This window comes from Protopterus annectens, chromosome 12.part0 (genome assembly GCF_019279795.1).
Source record: "Protopterus annectens isolate FY-2018-M chromosome 12.part0, PAN1.0, whole genome shotgun sequence".
Taxonomy (NCBI): Eukaryota; Metazoa; Chordata; order Ceratodontiformes; family Protopteridae; genus Protopterus; species Protopterus annectens.
The window spans coordinates 1,366,331,843-1,366,356,155 of NC_056746.1; the positions used below are offsets into that span (position 1 = coordinate 1,366,331,843).

Below are 24,313 nucleotides of genomic sequence, written 5' to 3' on the forward strand. Positions count from 1 at the left end.
ACATAAAACAAGAAAGCATGACCAGTAGGTATTAATGATCTTTTAATAAATGTGCTTCTTCAGTGCAGACAAATTTAATAAAAGTAGCATTATTTATTTATTTATGTATTTATTTATTTATTCAACATTTGTTAACCAGGTAAGTTTGACTGGGGTGCAGAGCCCCTTTTCAGTGAATACCCAAGGAGAAAAGCTCCACAGATAACCAAATACAAAAACAAAACATCATACAATGTTAACATGCATATGTATTTACACAGGAACTTATAAATGAACATGTTAGATTTCAAGAGTAATATTGAGGGGTTAAACAGCCATAGTACATATTCAGTATATAAAGTATAATATAACAATTTAGATTCTATGTAGCAATTACCATCAGAGAGAAATTCAAGGTTGGTAGAATATCATAAAGACCTTAAATGAGTATTTGTGGTAAGGTGTGAGAACTGACAGGGGGAGGAGAAGAGGAGCGGGAGTAGTTTAGGTGGGAGCGGGACAAGGACAGGTCCAGGAATTAGTAAATAAGTCCTTTAGAAGTTTTTTGAAGTTAAGGAAGTTGCCATTTGTTTGTAGTGAAAGAGAAAGTTTGTTCCAGGCATTGCTGACGGAGTAGCTGTATAAAGGTTTGCCAGTTTTTTTATTGGGTTTGTAAATGTGTAAGAGGTGTAGGACTGTGCTATGTAGGTTACACTTAGGAGGGAAGGGATTGATGAAGTCTGTGAGGCCAGGACAACGGGGGGATTGATTTAAGATAGTGCGTGAGGTGGAGTTGGGGAAGAAAGAGTTGGTTATGGAGCTCAAGCCATTGTAGGTTTTTTAAGCTATGCAGTGGTGAGAGTGATAGGGAAGGTTGGCAGTGAATCTGGCTATTTTGTTGTATGTGGTTTCAAGTTTAGTTAATAGATTGGATTGAATTTTGGTGAGAATAGCAGCTGCATAAAGTAAGTTTGGGAGAAGTCTGTGCTCAAGAATGTTTGGCATTAATAGTGAGGTATTTTTTTATGTCTGTATAAGAGACCAAGTTTTGGTGAGTCTTTTTGATGGCTTGCTGAATATGTATGTCAAACTTTAGTTGGTCATCTACAATTACACCCAGAAGTTTAATATGTGGTTCAGCAGAGAGAAGTGTATTATTATTAAGAGAAGATACTGTGAAAGTATTTTTGTGTTGCTGTAGTGAATTGGGGAGGAAGAGTAGAAGTTTTGTTTTTTTTTAGGATTGAGAAGTAGTTGATCATTGGTCAGCCATTTTTCCACTGAAAGGAGGGAATCTTGAGTAAGAGCAAGGAGGTGGGGAAGGTTATCAGAGCACGAGGTAATAGTGGAGTCGTCTGCTTATTGTAGTATTGAGGAGGATGGACAGGAAGTGTGTACGCTATATGTAAAGATATTAAACAGGAGAGGTCCAAGGATTGACCCCTGGGGGACACCTATTTGGATTGGGAGGAAGGGGGAGAAGGTGGAAAGTCATTGATGGATTGGAATCTGTTGGAGAGGTAACAGGAGAACCACAGTATAGTAGATGAGGAGAGGTTAAGGGAAGAAGGACTTTAGAGCAGTAGGGTATGGGAAATGGTGTTGAAGGCTCTAGATAGGTCAAGGAAGAGGCATGAGACTAGTTTGTTACTGTCCCGTGGTTTGACAATATTCTGTGTAAATGAAATGAGAGCTGTAAAGGAGCTGTGGCGAGGATGGAAACCATGTTGGGTGGGAGTTAACAGGTTGTCTTGTATGATGTGTTTGAGAAGGTGGTTATGAATACATTTTTCTAGAATTTTGGATAAAGGGGATAGTATGGTGATAGGTCTGTAGATGGTTGGTTCAGTTGAATTGCTACCTTTGTGGAGGGGTATGACATAGGATTTTTTTCCAGGTGTCAGAGACTGTGTTCTCTTGAATTGACCTGTTTACTAATATGGAGACTGGATGTGAAACAGAGTTAGCTGCAAGTTTAAGGAACAGAGGAGGAGCAGGTTTTCAGTTTGGTAAGAAGAGATTTGATGTATGCAGTTGGGACAGGTTTAAGACAAAAATGAGTGGAATTGTAGAGGGAAGGGAATCAGAAGGGGAGAGGGAGGTGCTGTAAGGTTTAGTTAACTTTTTATAGAGTCAGTGAAGAAGGAATTAAGAAAGGAGGCAGTGTCTGTTAGGACAGAAGGGTTATTTTCTTGTTGAAGCTGAGGTTGTCTATTACTTGTTTCTTAGTTAGTTTCTTAGGTTTTCTATAGGTTTGCAGGTGCTGTCTCACTGTATGGGTGGATTGGATTAACCATGGAGCAAAGTTTGTTTTTGTTCTTACTTTTCATGTGGGGGATAAGGAGTTTAGAATATTCAGGAAGGAGTTGTTAAATTTGCAGACAACATTATTGAGAGGGAAGGCATAGAGAAAGAAGAAGTTAATAAAGGAGAGAAGATTATTGTAGGTATCTGGGCAAAAATTAGAGATATTACAGCTATCTTTGTATTGGTGAGCTTTTAGCAGATAAGTTGACTTTTGTAACATGTGTGTAGGGAGATGGTCACTGAGGGAGTTGGGTAGAGTGGTGGCGTTGTGATACAGATTTGGGTTAGAGGTGAGGATCCAGTCAAGGGTAGTGCTGTCATTTGTGTGTTTATTGATATGGGTGGGAGAGGTGATGATTGGAGATAATCCAACTAGATTTATGGTAGTATTGGGAGAAACTAAGGGAGTTCTGGTCAATACTGACATCACCTAGGATGATAGTCTCATAAGAGATGTTTTGAGATGCTCAGAAGAGAAAGTGTTCAAGGGTAGGGATGTTGTTGCCAGGTGGGATATAGATTGCTACTATAGCTAGGTTTTTGTGATTATTTAATTTAGTTAGCAATAAGAATTTTAGCTGGATGGAAATTGGGAGGCGATAGAGGATTGAGATTGGTAGGTAGAGGATTGAGAGAAAGTTTGTCAGAGTATACAATAACTACACGACAACCTTGTTTTGTGTGTCGATCAAGGCGGAGGATGTTGTAACCGGGGGAAGAATTTTAGAGTCTGTAATATGGGGTTGTATAACCTAAGAAAAATATCACATGACCCATTCCAATCAATAGGTACATTCAGTTCAATGTCAAAACAAACAAATACAGCTAACTGTTCTCATTATAGCTGATCATTAAGGCCAGGCTTAAATAAAAAAAACCCTGTATTTATCATTTTTAACTTTTCTCTTTCCCATTTAAAATATGCTGCTATTGCACAGTATTCTAAGATCTCTGTTTCACTTTTACAATTATAGTAAAAACAAATCTAGAACAAAATTATTCTTTGCAGTGCTTATATAATGCACTTTTTTCCCTTTTACATCTCAAATCAAAGTATAAACTAATTTTTTCCTTCAACTGCCTACATGTCTGACCTATACAAAAACAGCTACAAACACATTAGACTAAATAAGCTACCCATTTCAAAATACATGAAACATGATGTTTGATTTAAAAAAGAATGTTAATATTCTTAGCAGTAAAATATGTACACTGAACAATGTATGGACATTGTACACACTATCCATGTGGGTGGCTTCCATATAATATAGCAATATCCGATGACATGGGTGTGGAATTTTGAAGGTTTACCCATGGTTGGTGTGGTTTACTCATGAGGGCAAAGCCCGAGTGATTAAACAAAGCCAATTGTGGGTAAATCTTCAATATACCACACAGTAGAGTTGGTTATTATTACTATACAATGACAATATTTAAGAAAAAAATGACTTACTTTTCTTAAATAATATCTTTTGTATAACAGCACTGTGGTGTTCTTCCACGTTGTTTCCTGATTGTGCTCTTTTATGATGTACTGTGCAAGTTCAAAGGTTCATAGATGTGTACTAGGCTAATGGCCCTGGAGTCTTTACAAGCCTAGCCCATAGAAGTGCCCGGGCATCGTGTCACCTGACGTTAGTTCCCAGTGCCTCTATCAAGTAGAGCCACTGCAGTGATCCCCGGGGTGAACTTTCTATTTCCCATCCACTCATCAAGATTTCTCATGAAGAGGGACAGCGAGATGCTCTGCTTGACATGTATGGGAAGTCGATTCCAGAGCATGGGCAGTCTCTGGGTGAGAACCTGTCCCTCCAGCATGTTCTGTTGATGGTGGTAATTAGGTTGAGGTCTCTGGAGCATGTGGTGTGGAGGGACTGGGATTTCTTTAGATGTAGCATTTCTAGCAGAGCTGGGTCAGACATGACTTTGTAAGTCAGGCAAAGATTGCCTCTAAGTAGGCAATATGAGACAGAGAATAGCCAGAGATGTTTGAGTCTGTCCATGTAGGACATGTGTTTAATGCCTAGGATCCTCTTCGTGAGGTACTTCTGTGTCCTCTCCAGCTGTTGCAGGTGTCTAGCGAGGTACATGCCAAATGGGGCATTATACTCAATGATTGGCCTAATGAGGGAAGAGAAGAGAGAGAGAGATGAAGACCTCTTTCTTCCTGGATACAAAACCCTTGGTAATGAGATGTGCCACACAGAAGGACTTTCTGACCACAGTGGCAATGTGGTGGTCGAAGGAGAGGTTGCTTTCAACCTGCATCCCCAGATCTCTTATAACACCTTCAGTGTTCAGTGGGCTCCCATCAATGTGGTAATTAGTGGGAACGGAGTTTTTACCCAAGGGGATGATGACACACTTTTTGGCATTAAACTTAAGGCCATGGTTTTGACACCAGTCATTGGTCTCAGTGAGACCTTTCTGTAAGATGTCTGCATCACTTGGGGAGTTAATAATGGCTCCCAGCTTGCAATCGTCTGCAAACTTGGTCAGCCAGAGTCTCTTTGCGTTCTCCTGGACTTCTGAGAAATAGATGCCGAACAAGAGAGGACCCAGAACCGATGCCTGTTGGACTCCAGTCGTGACTGGTCAGCAGTCTGACTTGAAGTTCACTACTTACACACTGTGTGTTCTATCTGTGAGCCAGTTTGTAAACCTCCTTGTGATATAGGGGTTGACACCTAGTTTGATGAGTTTATCAATAATTCTTGAGTGAGGAATGGTATCAAAGGCCTTGGCTAGATTGAGGTAAGCTGTATTACCTTCATCCACAGCACTGGTGACTGACTCAAAGAAGTCAACCAGGTTGAGCAGGTATGATCTACCTTTCACAAAGCCAAATTGCATGGGGTCTAGAGTTTGGAGATTTTGTTCATCTTTGTTAATCAGGTCCATGATGATGTACTCCATAGCTTTACATATCAGACTTGTCAGGCTAAAGGGGTGATAATTCCCAGGATCTGTAGTTGCTCCCCCTTTATGGAGAAGGATGACAGTAGCAGTGCGCCATTTGGCAGGGACAAAGCCTGAGGTGAGGCTGTGACTGAACTTTGTTCGCTTTGTAGTTCATGTTCTGCTCGACAGGGGCACAGGAAAATAATTTTCTTGGGTGACGAATGCCAGGGAACATGTTGGGTTATGCTTGTATAGGCCCTAGGATCGAAAGCTTAGTACTTACCTGTGAACCTATGAACCTAACTAGAATACAGCCAGGGATATTATCAGGTCCCATGGAAGATATATTCTTGGCCTTGGACAATGCAACTTTAACCTGTGCTGGGGTCTATATTATAATCTCAAAGTTATGGAACATCGAATACAATATGGTCGACACCATATTATCAAAGTTCCGTAACTTTGAAAATAAAAAAAAATGCAAACATCAAATAGTTACCCTAAATTATTACAAAATTGTAATACACCCTGTAAAAAGAAAGTAAAGGGTGTTTAGGCAGGGGGCAAGCCCCTCTGCATCCCCCACACACCCTGCTACTTAAATATACCAACTCCGGGATTGTGCTACAGTGTAGGAAATGGAAATCTTCCCTTTCCGCACCATACTCCATTAAAGTGCAAACTCGGAGTTGGTATATTTAAGTAGCGGGAGGTGTGGGGGGTGCAGGGGGCTTGCCTCCTGCCTAAACACCTTTTACTTGTTTTTTTTTTTTTTTACAGGGTGTATTACAGTTTCAATGGTTCGATGGTTTAATGTTTCGATCACTGAAGTTCGATCTTTAGTGATTCAAAGCATTAAACCATCGAGATTATAATATAGACCCCCTTTGCTGCAGTAATGCTGGGTGCGTGGCATTCTTCCGGTATTGTGATTGGTCCTTTAGGGGAGAGAGAGGGGTAAAGTTGGCACTGAATCTGTCGGCCAGTATGTTGGCAATATCTGTTGGCTCAGTATAAGAGGTACCATTGTGCAGTAACTCAGAGCAAATATGGGTATTGCCATGGAGATTCTTAATATAACTATAGAAGGCTTTGTGATTGATTTTAGTTTCTGTCACAATTCTGCATTCATTGCTGGCTTTAGAGGATTTGATGAGGGATCTCAACTTTTTGTTGAGGCTAATAAGGGAGTTTTTTCAGTCTTGGGACTTCACCTTTTTCTGCAACAGTTTCTTCCTTCTGTTGTAGAGTTTATTAATGCCAGGGGACCACCAGATTGGCTTCCTTTTTTGGATGAGAACGCCTTGGTTCTGTTGGGTATGGCTAGTTCCATGCATTTATGTATGTGTTCGTACGGGACTTGCATTCCCAGGCTTATGCAATACATCACTGATTTAGCAAACAAGCAACAAAGAAAGGATGATCTCCTTTGCTATTTTTTTTTTTGAAAGAGAAAAAAAAGTGTATCCAAGTGAGACAGGAAAATACAAGGACAATCAGGTATGTTTTAGTTTGTATTGCATTTTGTGTGGTCTCGTACGTACATCTCAATATTTTATTTAAAAAAATTTGAATATGTGTGCATTGGCTGAAGGAAATAGCGTCTGAAACCGAAATTCCTGTCATTATTTAGTGACTTTGTTCCTCAGTTATTCATTTTGGAAAAAAACAAGTTTTATAATGAACGAAGTCATTAAATAATGACACACATTTCATTTTCACAGTTTCTTTCATTCAGACTAATGTGTGTCTACCACATAATAATAGAAAAAAAAGTCTGGCCATTCAGTGATACTTTAGCAGCCAGACTATTATCTTTGGTATATCCTCAATTTACAATGGGCACACTGGCTGGGCTGACAAATCAGCATACTCCTTTTGTAATGTTAATGGTCAGTCATTGTATAATTGTTTTTCTCCCATAGCCCTATCTGGCTTCATGTATGTAAATCACAATGAGCTCTGAACTAAATTCTTCACTTTACAATAACCAAATAAATACCTCTCAGGCAGTACGGAAAGTGTTGCCAAGCAATAAAATGAGTCAATGTTTATTAATGATCTGCTCAATTTTAAAGGTATTTCTGCCATAAACTATTGTAAATCAGGGAACTTCATTTCTACATGATGGTTTTGAGTTATATCGTAGTAAACTAGACCTAGACATCTGTTCAACCACATTTGTACTGTACCTATATCAGTCTTATTATAAACCTCTAGCTGTAAACCTCTGTACTAAATCTTGTGTCTAAAGGTGATACTGTATCTGATTACTACAAATCATTCTAATTCTCATAAGCTGGGATTTAGGTATAAACCTTTTGATATGTGTTGGATGTCAGCTATCATAAGGTAACAATGAATTCTTGGAAAAATGTTTTCCTATAGATTGTTGTTAGGATTATCCCATCACTATTTTTTTTTTTAAGTCCACATTGAGAAAATCAGCCTTTGAAGTCAGCTTAATTCCAATTCAATTACTAAAAAATAAATGAATAAATAAATATATACAAAAATAAATAAAAATAAGGAAGATCTCTGAAATTAGGTTGACTGTGGCCAAAGCTGACATCTGATTTGTTGAAATACTTGGTCAATAAAGCAGATGGTTCACAATTGTGCAAACCTGCCACAGTACTAGGGTTGAGAGATACCCCCTATCCCCTCTATTGTGTGATCTCAGAGTGGGAGTATTTAAGTAGCAGGAGATGTGATGGTACTTGGGGGAGGGTCTAATGGATGAAATCAGGAAGTTAATGTGGCATAACGTCTTGGTTAATTATAAGCTGATGTCATAACCCTGTAAGTCTCTAAAAAATGTTGGTTTTACATTGATGTTCAGGTTCTTTGAAGGGCTTCTGATTTAATAAAGATTCCTGATACATGTAACTTAATTGTGATTTTTTTAGAGATGTTCCTGAAAAAAAATTAAATATTATTCTAATTCAATTAAAAACTTAATAGAAACATAAGTTTTGCATCAGCATGCATGTTCTGAGCAATAAGATGTATAAAATTATGTCTTAACATTTTACAAGGGATGGGACAAAATATGAGGCAAGGTCAGGGATATTCTACAAAATAAGTGACTACTGAGAACTATGATTGCAGTCAACAGTTTTCTCAGAAATGCAGTGAGTTTGCATATAACGTAGGAGTGTCCCAGTACTCATGTTGAGCTTTATTACTCTTCGATAGTATTTCTAATAATATGTGTCTTCACACCCAGAATATATATCTGACCCAATACGTTTGAAGACTGTACTGCCTAAACAGTGGTTCAGATGCAACCTGTTGTCAGAAAAACGTCATCACTTACTTCTCTATTTTCCAGACTAATCAATAAGAGTGAATGATGAAAGAAAATGCCCTCGGCTTTCAACAAACACTGCAAGTAATAAAACCTACACTATTACAGGAAACTGAACTATGATAGAAACACCACGCATTCGACCTTTGGGAGTTACCATCAACAGCATGCAATTTTAACAAAACCTCAGCGCATTCTGCCTACAGCCAGCTCTTAGGACAACATTAGCCATCTTACTACATTTGCTAAACTATGTTATGGTTTCAGTGTCTCTTGATTTAACAATAATTGCAGACGCAGTCAGTTTAAAATAAAAGCTTAAAATCTCACGGAAGGTTGGACACCAGGCTGAGAACTCAACACCGTAAAACTCCACCGCCAATCATGTGCGGACAGGTGATCCACTGTGGCGACCCCTAACTAGGAAAAGCCAAAAGCAGAAGAAGAAGAAGGTTACAAATCTGCCTTTTCTGCGTTAATGAAGAAATGTTATTAGGATTTTCATGATTTTCCTTTTCTATAACCTTATTCTGATTTCCCTTCCCTTTTCCTCAGGCAAAAGACACTTTATAGCTCTCTATATATATATATATATATATATATATATATATATAGACTTTCATTATTTTGAGTATTATTATCATTCTAATAAAAAAAAACAAACAAACCAGGAATTCACACAAATAAATAAATTGCACCTACATTTTATTTTTTTAGAGTGAAATTAACTAATGAGAAGTTTTTCAGACAATAAAATAATGACAGAAAAAAAGGTTTCAGTTGAGTAACTTATAATGTTTTTATGATGCTTTAATAAAGGTTCTTGATACATGCAATTTGGTCAAGAATTTTGTCAGATAGTCATGAAAAAACATTTTTTAAATATTACTCCAATACACTTAACTGTTAATAGAACAACAAGGATTCCATCACCATGCATGGCTTGGAATCATTAAAATCCTCATCAGATATGCTAATTGCTCTATGTGAGTTCACCAATTACTGCAGTGGTAAGAACATGTGATTTAGAGTCAGACATAGCAGCAATGAGCAAGAAATGGTTATAAGGTCATTACCAAGCTTCTGACCTGAACACTGCGGTGTTAGAAATAAATAGCATCACAAGTGGCCCGTGTATCAGATTAACAAAGTCACTCCCTTAGCTGAAGCACAGTCTCTCACAGAAATGCTCACTTATTCAACCACATGCATGCAGCAACACATACACAGAACTGACTGCTGATTCCATATGTAAAATCACTAGTGTGACTACCTGTGGACACTCGCGCACACACACACACACACACACACACACACACACACACACACACACACACACAAATATGCAAGTAGTCATACACACATATGCATAAACTCATGCATGCACACACACACACACACACACACACACACACACACACACACACACACACACACACACACACACACACACACACACACACACACACACACATACAGATTAATTCAGCCTCATTCAAGCCCCTACAGTCACACAGACAAACAGACACACATGCACACACTTATAAACACAAACACACACAAGCATGCAAGTAATCACATACACAAACATGCATACACTCACACACATATGAATATATGCTCACACACAGACATACACACATTAACACCCTCCACTTCCATGTTTTCACTGAACTTACATGCACCATGTGTACTCCCATCGGAGTAAATGGAAGACTATTGTGTTTTACAGAAGTTATTTTTTTCCACCAAAAGGAAAATTTTACCTGGCCAAGAAATTCTCTGAGTCACTTGGCCAAGCAAATTGGTAGATGCTGACATTTTCTGGGGAGAGCATATGGATAATTAGCATTAGTTACTCACCCAGACTGCTACATTATGGCACCCAGCTTTGCCTGCAAGAATGATTTTTGCACTGAGACAACCCTGATGGGGAAAGCTCTGCTGCAGAGCTCTCTTTGGATGTGAGAGTTAAATGGGCTCTGAGTTTAAAACTGTTCTTTACTCTGCTGATTATTAGAATTTTTCCACCCATATGCTCAACTCTTGTTGTGTTTTTAAACTTAGTGCTTATTTAGCTTTCCACCTCAGCTGTAAATTAAAGTTTGCAAGCCCCTTCCAGTGTTATTTCTACTGGACACTAACAGCTCAAACTGATAAGGCACTTTCATTAGACTCTTAAAGCTCATGTTAGCCTTTGTTTCATAGGATCATATGACCACAGGAGGTTACTAGGCTCATGACCCTAGGGCCCTTACAAGCCTACCCAAGTTTTACCCTTATTCCCACTATCAATCAATCACCCCTGTCCAAGAGGGACATAGGTGGAACCCCTGGGGTGAATTTACAGTTACCCATCCAATAGTCCAATGTATACATATATATGTACATATATATATATATATATATATATATATATATATATATATATACAGACTTATTCTGCATTTTTACTGTTTATTGCTTGGATTCCTCTTTAACTCAACTCCCATAACCTCTGCTCCTCTGCTGAGTTATGCAGCAGTGGTTTGCAATGCACTTTATAAATGCAGGCACTTAGCATTGTAACTGCCTATATAAATATATTTTTTTGCTAATTTCTCAAGTATCTAGCTGAGTTAAGAGCAAATAGTATGTCTGCTGAGAAGCATTACCCCAAGAGTATTGCTTTAGCTCAATCCTAGACATCTCCACCCAGCCCAACAACTCTAAACCCCGATTCCTCCACTCACCACAGATCACAAAAAAGAGACTCCACAGCCATGGATGTGCACTTTCCTATTGTCTCTGTAGCCAATCTGATGAAAATGAGCATCTTAAGACAATGTAGCAATTGTCTTATGTTTACTGACAACCACCTTATTCTTTAGCAGACAGACACAGTATGTGAGAGATGTAATTACACTAGGCATATGGGGGCAAAGATCATGCATACAAACACTGGTATCTCCAAACAGGTTGCCAGTAACACACACACACAGACACACACACACACAGACACACACACACACACACACACACACACACACACACACACACACACACACACACACACACACACACACACACACACACACACACACACGCTACACCTACTATGGATCAGACACATGAACTCACATATGCTGATGTTCATAAATGCAGTCTACCCAGACCTCAAAGGCCTTCCATATGCTGTCCCCACCTACCCCCTCCCCCCCAAAACACTCTATAGATACAACATTCCTCAGGACACATACAACTACATCTCACAATGTCTCAGGCTCTAAGCCCTTAAGGCAAACTGCCACACAACCCAACATACTGGTCATTGGACACTCTATTTTGAGACACACTGATGTCTCCTCACCAGGGTGAACAAGGAGGCAGTCATGGTCAGTTGTCTATCAAGGGCAAGGATCTACCAGATCACACATGCACTCAGGACATTAAACCACAAGTACTAGTATGTCTCTGTCATAGTCCAGGTGACATTTAGTGACCTGAGATGTAACTCCTTGGATTGTATGAAGAGAGACATGGAGCTTTCAAAGTATCCATCTCAGGCAGGTCTGAGCATAGCATTGAGCAGCATTCTACCTTCTCCAGGGATCACACCACAAAATAGACAGAAGGTGATTGACTTTAACAGTTGACTTAATTAACGTATCATTCTAAGTAGATCTATTATTTATCAGCTTGGGAGGATGTGATCGAAAAACCAAGCTGCTTTGCACCTGTCACCACTAGTCTTTCAGATATTGTCCAAAACATTATCTACCCCTGTAATGCCTTTTTAGGTAATGTCAATCTGATAAATCTTCTAACGTACCAAATTCTATGCAAGATAAACAAAACATGTTATTGCTCAATGCTAGCAGTCTCAACAAGAAGATCACTCCTTGAGTCACACCTCACACTGGAGACTGTTGACATGTGTGCAATTACTAGGACTGGTTTAAAGTTGTGGAAGGCACACTGGCAGTACAAGGCTATAATGCCTTCCACACATTTAGATCAGTTACTACACAAGAAGGGATGAGAGGTAGATGCATATCAATCTGCATAAAAAAGTAAGCACACCTCAAGACTAGTCAGACAATATGATATAGTTGAACTACTCCATGCCCAACTAACCTTAGGTAAAGTCCAATACCATATCCTTGCTTGATACAAGTCCCCATCTATGACCTAGGATAACCATACAGCATACTTGAATGTACTGGAATCACTCACACTTTAGCCCAACACTATATTCATGAGTGATTTCAACTCTCCCACCATAAACTGGGATACATACATAGCCACTAACAGGCAGGCTCAAATATTTCTGGATTTTGTCAATGCAGACATCTTGGGACAGCTAGTCTGTGCACCTACTAGGGGTGACTATATTCTGGATCTGGTGTTCACAAATATGAGGACGTGCTGTGCCTGACCTTGTGTAATGTCCTCACTGCTCAGATCAGATCACAAAGTGGTAACCCTTGCAAGAATATAAAGACTGAACTCCCAGCAGACCCCAAAACCTTTAAAAACTGTTCTAAGACTATTTAATTCCTACTAAGTGAAGGCAGTCCACATAAATTCAGAGAACATGGTGGCCTATGCAGAAATGTTTATGGCAGCTCTATATAAGCATGTAAATGACTGCATAGAGACAGCATTCCAAGCTGGAAAGAAAAAAAAAACTTAGAATAAACTCTAAAAACAAGCCCCCTTGGTGGACTCCCAGTATAAATGGGTTCTGCAACAAAATAAATAAAATCCTGTCCAAAATAAAAAAAATCTCTCATCAATCTCAACAAGCAATTCAGGGGACTAATCAAGTTCACCAAATTCAGGTTCAAAGCAAATAGTCTCCCAGGCTAGGGATAACCATAAGGCATTTTTCAGCTATGAACACAATCTTAAAGGGAAAATCCAACAGTGTGCTGAACTAATAGTAAATGGAATGTTCTATACTAAACCAAGCATATAGCAAATTTACTGGTCGATAAATTTAGCTCCAATTTCACCCTCCTATCCCTCCCCCAGGAAATATCCTCTGATATTCAATGTCCAACCATCATTAAAGAACAGATCTTCACTGCACTCTCCAGTACTAAAACACCGCATCAGTGGGTCCTAATAATATCCCAGGATGCCTCCTAAATGGCTTGAAACATGTTCTGTCAGGCCCACTAGAATTTCTATTCAAGCTACATCCTCCAGACAGCATTAATCTGTAGGGAATGGAGAAGTGCAGCTGCCATCCCTCTACACAAAGGCAAACCATCAGTGGACCCAGGGAACTACATACTGATAAGTACAACTAGTCTTATATGCAAGGCCATGGAAAGAATTATTGTGGACCTGATAAAGACATAGGAAATCTTCAAACACTAGACCCATCCTAGTTCAGTTTCAAGGGCAGGTCATGCCTACTAAACTTGGTAAACATCTTCGAAAAGGTCACTACAACCAAGGACGATGGCAAAATGGTACATACTGCCTACCTTGACTTGGCAAAGCCATTAGTCACAAATACCTCGCTCTGGTTTTATAAGCAAATGTGCAGATTTAGTGATAAATCCCTATGTCAATTGATGGATAGTTAAGTGGCTGACAGATAGAACACATGAAGTTAGGGTGGGGGAATCCACCCCACCAAGAAGCCTGATACTAGTGGTGTCCCATAGTGCTCAGTACTGGGACCTTTCCGTTTTGGAATATACTTCTCTGATGTCAAGGCAAATGTAGAGGGCCTTTGGCTTACCAAATTTGCTGATGACTGCAAGCTGGATTCTATCACTGAATCAGCCAAAGATGTAGATATCCTCCGGGAAGGTCTGACACAGACAAATAACTGGTGCCAAAACCATGGCCTAAAACTCAATACAAAAATGCATAATTATACCCTTTGGGAAGATAGACACCTCTGCAAATGACAACATTGATAACACTCCTCCAAGAGTAGACTCAGTGGTAATGGACTTGGAACTCAGGCTGACAGTAACCTGATCTTTGATAACCATGGTTGTGAGAAAATACTTCTATGTGACAACCTGTAAGTAAGGGCATGGCATCCAGATCTATATAGATCATAATCCCAGTGTACTGAGCCCTCATTAGATCAATAATGAAGTACAATGCATCATTTGGCATGTACCTGTCCAGGTATTTGCAACAATTGGAGCGGCCATAGAGGTTCCTCACTAAAAAAATACAGGGTGTGGGTAATATGTCCTGTGGGCACTGCCTCAAAGCCCTGTACTCAGTTTCCTACAGACCACTGAGGGACAGTCTATACCTAACTTTCAAAACATTCTTTGATCCAGTCTTAATAGCTCTGCTACACATTCACTAAACAAACAGCACTAGAATGACCTGATCTATGGATCTAAACCTTATTTGTGATATAACCAAAACATGTTGGAAGGATAGGTAAATGTTTCAGAGATTACCCCTTCTGTGGCACAGAATCACCATTCATGTGAAACAGAGCTCTTCCTTATTCAAATACAATTTAGCCCAATGGATGGGAAATTAGAAATTCGCCCCTAGCTTGCCATCTGTGGCCCTTATAGATGGGGGCAGTTTGTAGATGCCCAAGGTCACAGGCATATACTAAAGCTGTTGTAGCCCATGGACATTGATAATTGGGAAATTTGTAACATGAATGGCCAGGCTGAAAAAGGCTCTAGGGCCATTAGCCTAGTAACCTCCTATGATCCTGTGATCCTATGAAAGGCTTAGCAAAATGTAGAAAACCTATAAGTTAAGGCTTCCACACCATGATAAGCCTTTCTAACTCCCAGGTTACATATTTAAACCTGGAAATTATAGAACTCAAGAACAAAGGGAGCAGGATTCTCCACTTTATTCTGGCTGAGCATCCATCTTGTCTCCCAGCAACCTTTTGGTATGAACAATTGGCTGATTTTTCACTTATCAGTACCAGATGTCCATTGTTTTCTTCCAAGAATGTTTCTCTTTCCATGACTAACCTGTCTTCATACCTGCCCATCACCCATATGTGATTGACTGCTGTACTGCTTGCTAAATGACAATCTGAAGAAATGTTTAATGTTTCTTAACAGGCTTACAAAAACTGAAATAGCTTTGCAGTACTCATTCGCAAATCTTGAAGCTAGTGTACCTCTGATAACAATAAGTAGAAAAAAATTAAAAAATATATAATAAATAGACTAGAAAAATCATTTTGCTGTTTAAGCTCATCACCCTTCCCCCCATGTATTTACTAGTATCATAAAGGAGTTCTTTTCTGTAGGCCCCCAAGTTAAAGCCTCAGTGAAGCAATCAAAGAATAGAACCGTGTATTCTATAGTTCTCCAAGTCTCTGTGATACATTCTCAAACCAAAAGCCTCAAACTATTTATCAATATATAGTTATGGCTTCTACTAAAACACAGAACTTAACTTGTTTAAGTGTGTGATAGCTACAAGCACACTTTAATAATTTAACAATTTTTTGATAATCTGTTTCTTCAGTCCTATAACTGTCATTGTAAAAAACAATGTACCTCTGATTGTCTACTGTAAAAAATGTTAATCACTAGCATGATGTCCTGTTGTGTGCATACATGCTATTTGTATGTTTGTTAATCACTAGCATGATGTCCTGTTGTGTCTATATATATGCTATATGTATGTTTGTTAGTCACGTGCGTGATGTCCTATTGTGTGTATATATGCTATATGTATGTATGTTAATCAATAGCATGTTGTTCTGATGTGTATATATGTCATATGTATGTATGTTCTACTTCATTTTACTCTCATGTAATGTATTGTAATGTGGAGCTTTTCTCTCAGGGCCTCTGCTGAAAATGGACCTGTGTCCAGTCGGACTTTCCTGGTAAACAAATGTTAAATAAAAATAAATAAATTGTTTCTTGTGCTAACCCTCCTTATATTCCCTGTAAACCTTTCCTTCTGTAATGCAATTCTTGCTAGATGCATTAGTTGTATTTGTGGCACCTTAAAGTCTAATACTCTATTTCTCAACTAGTTTTACCCTTTTGATTTCCTCAGGTCTGAGCTCTGAAGTTTCACAGCTTAACATTGTCTTAAAATAGATATCCTCCTTAAATTACTGTTATCTCACAATTTAGGAACTTTATCCAACAATCTGCGACGATTTGTGACTACATTGTCGAGGGACTTTCACTGGCCATCTCTTATACGAAGGGATTTAAAAAATAGTTACAGCTGAATGCCAGAGTTGGAACTTTAGGTTTCATATTTTTAAGAATTGGGGGGTGGGGGGTGGGGGGGTAGCGGCTTCATAGTTCACTATTTTGAACAAAATTTACTGCTGTGCAGTAAATTTTAAAAGAAGACACTTTATTTTTTTTTTGTAAATTATTAACAGAAATATATGACAAATTATCAGACCGAGCTGAAGCTGTATGAGCTCATATATTAAGATGACAGTTTTGTGGATTTTCTTGCTGTAAAATTTAGTTTGGTTTATAAGCTTGTGACATTTGATTTTTTATTTTTTTTCAATACTGGGTTAATTGCCTTTGCATTTTTAGCTATACAATTAGACTAATAAAACTACAAAATAACAGCATCTTCTAGCATTACTATATTTAGGTAGACTGAGAAAAAGAAGCCATTTATGCTGTTTAAGACTTCTACAAATTGACTTTAAATGAGTTAGATACTTAACTAGTATTTATTCCCTACGGAAATTGTTCTGTATATAGCAAGATACAGTTTTATCAGTACTCAGGCATCTGATTATAGTATACTATGCTTAATTATTAAAAATTCAGGATTTACACAAATTATGTGTACACCAGTAAGAAATAATGCACTGCTCTGTTATATTATCCCTCGATTCGGTTTTCCAATGTTTTATTGCAGAATATGCTTTTTGATTAATTTTGTCTTCCTTTGTTACTCTGCGCTTGCTTTTGATTGGTGTTAATATTTCTCTGCTACCCAATAACTGATTTATCTTCCAAAGTCTTGCTACACTTTCTCTCTTGTTTCAATCCACACTGGATGGGTTATTCCATACCATAATGTGGAGTTTGGTTTCATGCTATATATACTACACTGTGAGTTAACCAAACAAGGTTGTATTAAGTATTTTATATTTTGTCATGCTTGCTTGATGAATGTGATGTCTAGGAAACATGCTACTATATTAAAATACTAGGGAATGCCTGCTATGCAAACTCACAAAAAGAACATTCGGTCTTTTTGCCTGTAATCCTCTTGAATACAGCATCCCTTTTGGAATGGACCTTACAAAGCACTTGTCCAACTTAAAAAGCTCCAACAATTCTGACCAAGAACATGCCTGGACTACAGTCTAAGCTATCTCAACAGACTAAAAGCCCTATCCTTCCACTCAGTCACACCTGAAAGGGGGGGTTCTATTTTGCCCTGCAAGCACTGAAACCCCCTGTCCTTTTTCATCTCCTCCACCTTCGCAGAACCGATGGCCTGACACTAGTACCAAACATCTCCCCCTTCACTGTTAGATCAGCAACTCTTCCGACATTACAGATTTATAACCCGGTACACTTCTTGTCTTTGGAATAAATGCTTATCACTTGTCAAACAAAGTAATGAACTATTTGCTTTCTAAACTAGACAATATATGAAACTATGAACCTACAATTATGGAATATACTTTATGTTCAAATGAAATCAACTACACATGCCAGAATATTCATACTTAAGCTACAGAAGACCAAGTGAAACTCAGGAACTGGTAAGAAAAAACTCCAGCAATAGTAAAAATGACCAGGTAGCCCAAAACTCGCAGTGGACCTTTGTTGCCAAAGTTAAAAACTACGGTTAAGCACTTTCGTCATCTACTGACATTCTTAGAACCATTGAATAAATTGTACCATGCAAATACAAAGGCATACACACCCATCAATTTCATCAACAGTAAAATGAGGAATATGGATAACTTCCGCGCATGTACCTTACAAAAACATCCAATGAAAACTGAAAATCAAACTCAATACCTCTTGACTAATTATGCAAATATACCCAGACATGCTGTCCAATAAATTACTCGAACTACAAAGACCAATCCTTTGATGGGAAAAGAAAAGTTGACCAATAAAAACTCTGGGAAAAGTTTTTTACACACTTGTTCCTTTGTTTTTTAATTCACTAACAACTGAAATGGAATCATTAAGTCCTGGTGACATAGTGGCATTTCATTTCAACTGCCAAATCATTTCACGGTATAACAGGTGGTTTTTCCATTCACCTGATAAATCATCACAGCCTACCTGTTCCAACACACAGAAGTTAAATTTGACAAAGGTATAGCATGTCTAGCTAGTGCACGTTTGTTGTCTTTTTTCTCGATGTTCTAGACATGCTGATATATTCTTTTGTTTAGTGCATTGTTGGTTTTGCCAACATAAAAAGTGGTACATAAGTCACGACTCCCATACTACTTAAGCTAGATAATTAAATCAGTTCAAGCAAATTTAGGTGGGAAATAACTGGTTATAGACTATTAGATGACTCAGCCTGTAGTTCCAGTTAATATTAACATAATGTAAAACTATGAACAACTTGCTATGATATAAAATAGTAAAAACCAAACATAATTATGTAACAATGAATTTTAATTTGATTACTAATGTAAATATAAATTATTCTCAATGGGTGAAGATATGGACTGTCATGCAATACCTCATGAATGGGAAACAAACAGGCCACTTTCAGAATCCAAAATCCACTATGTGCAAAAAAGGACATAATTGTGTTAGTTAAAGCAATACTGAACTGTCTCTGCAACTTTAATAAGAGTTCATTCTGAAACTGTTTTATTGTATTTTGCAGATTCCACCAGAAAATATCTGCCAGTGTCCTCATCCAAAGGTAACTCCAGCTGGATGTATATATAATTAGAAACACCAGAATAATTTATAGTTTCACATTTCAAAGTCTTTTTGCTGCAAACTAACACTATGTTATCATCCATACTACGGAGAGTTATTCAATGTTTTGGCATTGGCTGTATAAGCGTTATTTCACCTTCATGAAAGCACAACTTGTTATAAGAGTGCAGAGATTTCATAACTCTCTGACTTAGTAATTTCAGTTACAGCAACATTTTATATGTTGGTAGAATTTTTTGAAGCAATGGGGGAAATCACATTCTTTGCCATGATATAAACCCCATTTGTTGTCTAGTCCCATAGATAGCACTGTGAAAATGGTTGGAATCCAGCGATGAAAGTGAACATGAATGCAGAAAAAGTGAGTTCCCATACTTGTGTTAGGAGTACTTTTGTTTTATTGGTATTTGAATACCAATAGAACAATGTAGTTTACAGCCACGCCTCAAAATTAACAAGATAAGTTTTCATCACATCCTTATCTTTGTTGTTGTATTAACATATCTAGATTATTGTTGTCCACTACTATAAATTTCTGATTTGGTAAACCCCAAAATGGCCTGCAGCCATGCTGTATGGATTCATTTTGCAGCCAAGGTTTCTACCCATTTTATGTAATTTTATGAACAAAGTGTACTGCAGCAAGAACAACATTTAATGTGTTACTGTCAGTCCAAATACACATAATGAGAACATTTTGATTTCCTACTTTTATTTTTTTACATTTCTCTGGCAAAAGTGTTAGTTTATTACTTGATGTCACATCTATTCATCCACACAGTATCAGAGACATAGTGGTAGAACATTCTTTGGTGCAGAGGTCTGTGGTCTCTGTTCCCACAACAAGAAGATCGTTAGCTGGTAGTGCAGTGCAGAATACAGTATGTGCTGCTCTCCTTAGTGTGTCGTCCTTAATATGCGACATTAAACTGTGGTCCCATCTGTCTGAATTGGTGGTTACTCAGGTGGATGGAAAAGACCTCAGATCAAAAAGATTAAGGGAAGTTCCTTGATGCGCTAGACACATTTCCCTAAGAATACCATCTCAGGTCTCCCCTGAAATGAGGCTAATAGCCTAGTGGGCTAACCTGGACAACAAAAGTATAAATAAATTTATGTCAGAGCCTATCTACGCTGTAGCAATTTAAAATACAAGTCTGAGATGTAACTAGCCTCCGTGCCTAAATGATGCCATGATTATTTGATATAGAAAAAATAGTAGTTAATACCATAAGATTTTACAAAAAAACAAAAAAATTGAAAGAGAAACTAGACTGTAGTGAAGTAGTTCATGGAAAGTCAGGCGACATCTTAATTAATGTCGTTTTGTATGTGACATTCTTAGGAACAGAGTGCTAGTAATGGGAAACAAAACTACTTTGTGATGACAACAAAAAATAAAATAATCTATCACAAAATGTCATTTTTACTTGTATTTTCGGGTATATGTCATTTAACATTTGTAAAAAGTTCCTGATATAAAATAAAATATAGAAAAGCTACAAAAGGTTTAGGATTAATGATATCAAACATTTCAGTAGGTGTTTAGTGTCTGCAATCGTCCTGTTCCCCTGTAGACTGATCTGAGATTCTTAAAACAAAATGCTGAAATGCCACACAGATGAACTGGAATTTGAGTATCTGCCTGGATCACTATTGCATGCTGTCCAGCTGTGCATGGTTATACATACAGCTGTCCATAGTTATACATGATATGATTTCTCAAAAATTCCTACTGTGTAATAATAGCTTCTACTATGACTGGACAAAATTGTGCCACTGTGGATCGGAATCTCTGAACCACATTCCCTGAGGAAAAAGGCCCCAAAACACCTTTTTAACTATTTTCTGCAGGGGGCAAGCATCCCACCCGCACAACTTCACAGTCATACCAACTCAAAAAAGGGGGAAAATTCTCCCCAAAAGGACATCACTGGCAGAACACCTCACTGACAGTGATTTCCTACTGATGACCTCCAATCCTTGGAAGGTTACATTTCGGGGAAATGACACTTAAGAATTCAATCTTTCTCTACCTGTTAGTTACTCCTAGTAATATATATACATTTCATTCATCTGCTTATTTCTCTGACTTAGAATTCCTGTTTTGTTTGACCACCATATACAAAATTATGTTTTGAAATGTTTAGTTCCCATTTACTTTTCAAATTCCCTGGTTTTTAATTAATAATGTTATCACACAGAACATAAGTATGTCATCTCTACTATTCTAGTTGTAATACATGGAGGTTTGGTAGTTTACACTGATATTATTCAATAAAGGTAATGATTGCTGGGTTTCATAGGTTCATAGGTAGGTACTAGGCTATCGGCCCTGGGGCCTATACAAGCCCAGCCAAAAAGATACCCTGGCTTTTGCCACCCAAGAAAATTATTTTCCTGTGCCACTGTCGAGCACTGTTGAGCGTAGTGAAGGCATGAATTCCACTTTCAAATTTCTTTCTGTCTACAGGCAGTGACAATTCACTAATCTTGGATTTCACAAAGGTAGCTTCCATGTTTTCATTTGGCTGTCTCCAAAAGTCATTACTTGTCGGCCATTTATCTCTGCATACTGAAACTAGAACATTAGCATTATTATGTGGTCAAAGCCACAGTACACTTTGCTACTGAGCAAAAATCCAAAATAGTGTATGTATTTGCCTTATTCCTATCAAATGAAGTTTTCTCCGATGTACTGAAAATGACATATTTTTCCACTGCACCTTCAAATAAAATGCCTTAATAAACACAGACTATTCTGATGTATATTTAGTGATAGCTTTACATTTCTGTCAGCCTTACATTGTAACTTTATTTTGGCTTGCTTCTACAAGTAATATTTGTAAATCCACTTAAATCACACAAACTGATATCAGGCATGTTGCATTTACTATAAAGAGCCAGAGTTCATAAATTGTTTGTATTGTATTTACTTTATTTTTAGCAACCATATAAAAACATTTTAAATAATGACTAGCATCATAACATCTTTTGTATTCTGATTTTGTTGCATGCATTGTACTGCTCGGGAGATTTGTATAATGATTCAGGAATGTATATGCTCAAGTTTTATTAGCAAACACTGTTATTAGCCAACACATCTCATTTAGATGTATTTTTCATTTATTTTCCCTATTTTAACAAACAGCAGTATGCGCTGTTTATTTTAATGGCAGTTCAGAATGGATAAATGCATTCATTTAAATACATGCAGTCATGGTTAGGCTGGAATCTTTCTGCTGATTCCAGTCTAAGTGCAAAATTTTATTAATAAAACCATTGAATGATATTTTCTAATGGCAACAGAATCCACGATGCTTTTCATATCAGTATCACAGATGCAGAAAAATAACATGCCCCATTTCAACTAAAGTGGAATTCATGCCTTCACTACAATGCAAAACAAGCTGAACAAACCTGCCAATTCATTATTTAAGCAAGTCTTCCATTTGCTTGGAGAGCACACATTTTTAACTTTTTTTATTCTTTTATTACCTTCTGTTATTCAGTTTTGGTTACACTCAAGGTCTTTCCCTTTTAACTAATTAGATGCTTGCTGCATTTACTTAATGACTAGCCTTAGATTTTTAGCTCCTGCTAGCATTCATATCTCTGTTCCAGTGCTTCTTGTTTCATTGTTAGCATATATAAAGGTCAGATGTGAGCCTCTAAAAATGTTGCTTTGTCTTTCATAACCAAGCCAATAGCATTAGGCAATATCAGATGTGTGATGCAAGAGCTTCTTCTATTGTCAAAATGTATTTCTATGTTTTTGTTTCCCTGAAGAATGATTAGTTGAGAAAACAATTGAAAATGTGGAGATCCTGCCTTATATATCTTTAATATTTAACATTTGTTTAAGAAGAGAAATGTACAGATCTGAAGAATGGTACTGCAGAATATCTGTCAAAAAATGACTATTTTTCTTGTCTACAAATAAAGCCTCGAAAACCAACAGATACATTACCTGCTCCTCCTCCCCCTCCCCAGGTGAGCATATTTATTTATTAATTTATTCATTTATTGGCATTTGTTAACCGGGTTTGTCCAACTGGGCTTGTGGCCCATTTTCAGTGGAGACCCGAGGAGTTTTAAACAAGTACAATTTAAACAATATTGATATAATAGCAGTTATAGCAAAAAGATTCACATATGTTGGGTTACATGCATAAAGTTAAAGTTGCATTAAAGAGAAGCTTCGTAACATAATTTTACATTGATATAGTTCAATAGGTCAAAAATAAAAATGTTTTGTTTGTATAAAATTATGCAAATGCATAGTAGACACATTGGAGAGAGAGGTGTAATGAGGTACTAAGTGTGGTCCTTTTGAGGGTACATAAAGGGAAGGAAGACTAGGTAGGGTCATGGCAAGGGCAGGTTCTGGAATTGAGAAAATAAGCTTTTAGTTCATTTTTAAAGTGTGAGGTGTGAGAGATTGAACGTAAGTCAAGGGGAAGTTTGTTCCAAGCATGGGCAAGGAAGTGTTTGTAGAGTAGTTTGCCTACTGACCTTTTTGGGTGGTAGATATCAAGTAATTGTTGGTTAGAAGTACGGAGGGTCCAGGATGGGATGTAGATGGAGACTAAGGAAGATAGAGATGGACAGAAGGAGGGTTTATAAAGAATAGAGTGTAGCATATGAAATTGCTAGGATAGCAGAAATTGGGGAAGTTCAAGCCATTGAAGAGAGTTTAAAGAAATGCAGTGGTATGAGTTGTATGGGGAGTTAGTAATGAATCTGGCTATTTTATGGTAAGTCTGTTGCAGTTTGTTTTGAGTGGAGGCCTGGATATTGGTAAGAACTGGGGCGGCGTATAAGAGGGAGGGGAGGAGGAATGCCTGGCCTAGGGTAAGTCTAGATTCAGGGGTTAGGAATTTTTTGTTCCGATATAGCAGACCTAGTTTCTGTTTTGTTTTTTTTATACATTGGAGTATGTGTA

The 24,313-nt window shown here is 37.8% G+C and overlaps 1 protein-coding gene across 6 annotated transcripts in view; it reads left to right on the top strand.

Annotated features, from left to right (window-relative positions):
- SIRPB1 (signal regulatory protein beta 1) overlaps positions 1–24,313 on the top strand; it is a 1,192,076-nt gene that overhangs the window by 1,107,215 nt on the left and 60,548 nt on the right. For 5 of the 6 annotated variants that reach the window (XM_044090421.1, XM_044090417.1, XM_044090416.1 and 2 more), the window contains 2 exons: positions 19,310–19,348; positions 23,314–23,361. In XM_044090421.1, the coding sequence (XP_043946356.1) occupies positions 19,310–19,348; positions 23,314–23,361 (87 nt within the window). The remainder of the gene's footprint in view (positions 1–19,309; positions 19,349–23,313; positions 23,362–24,313) is intronic. The other variant, XM_044090420.1, reaches the window with a different exon arrangement.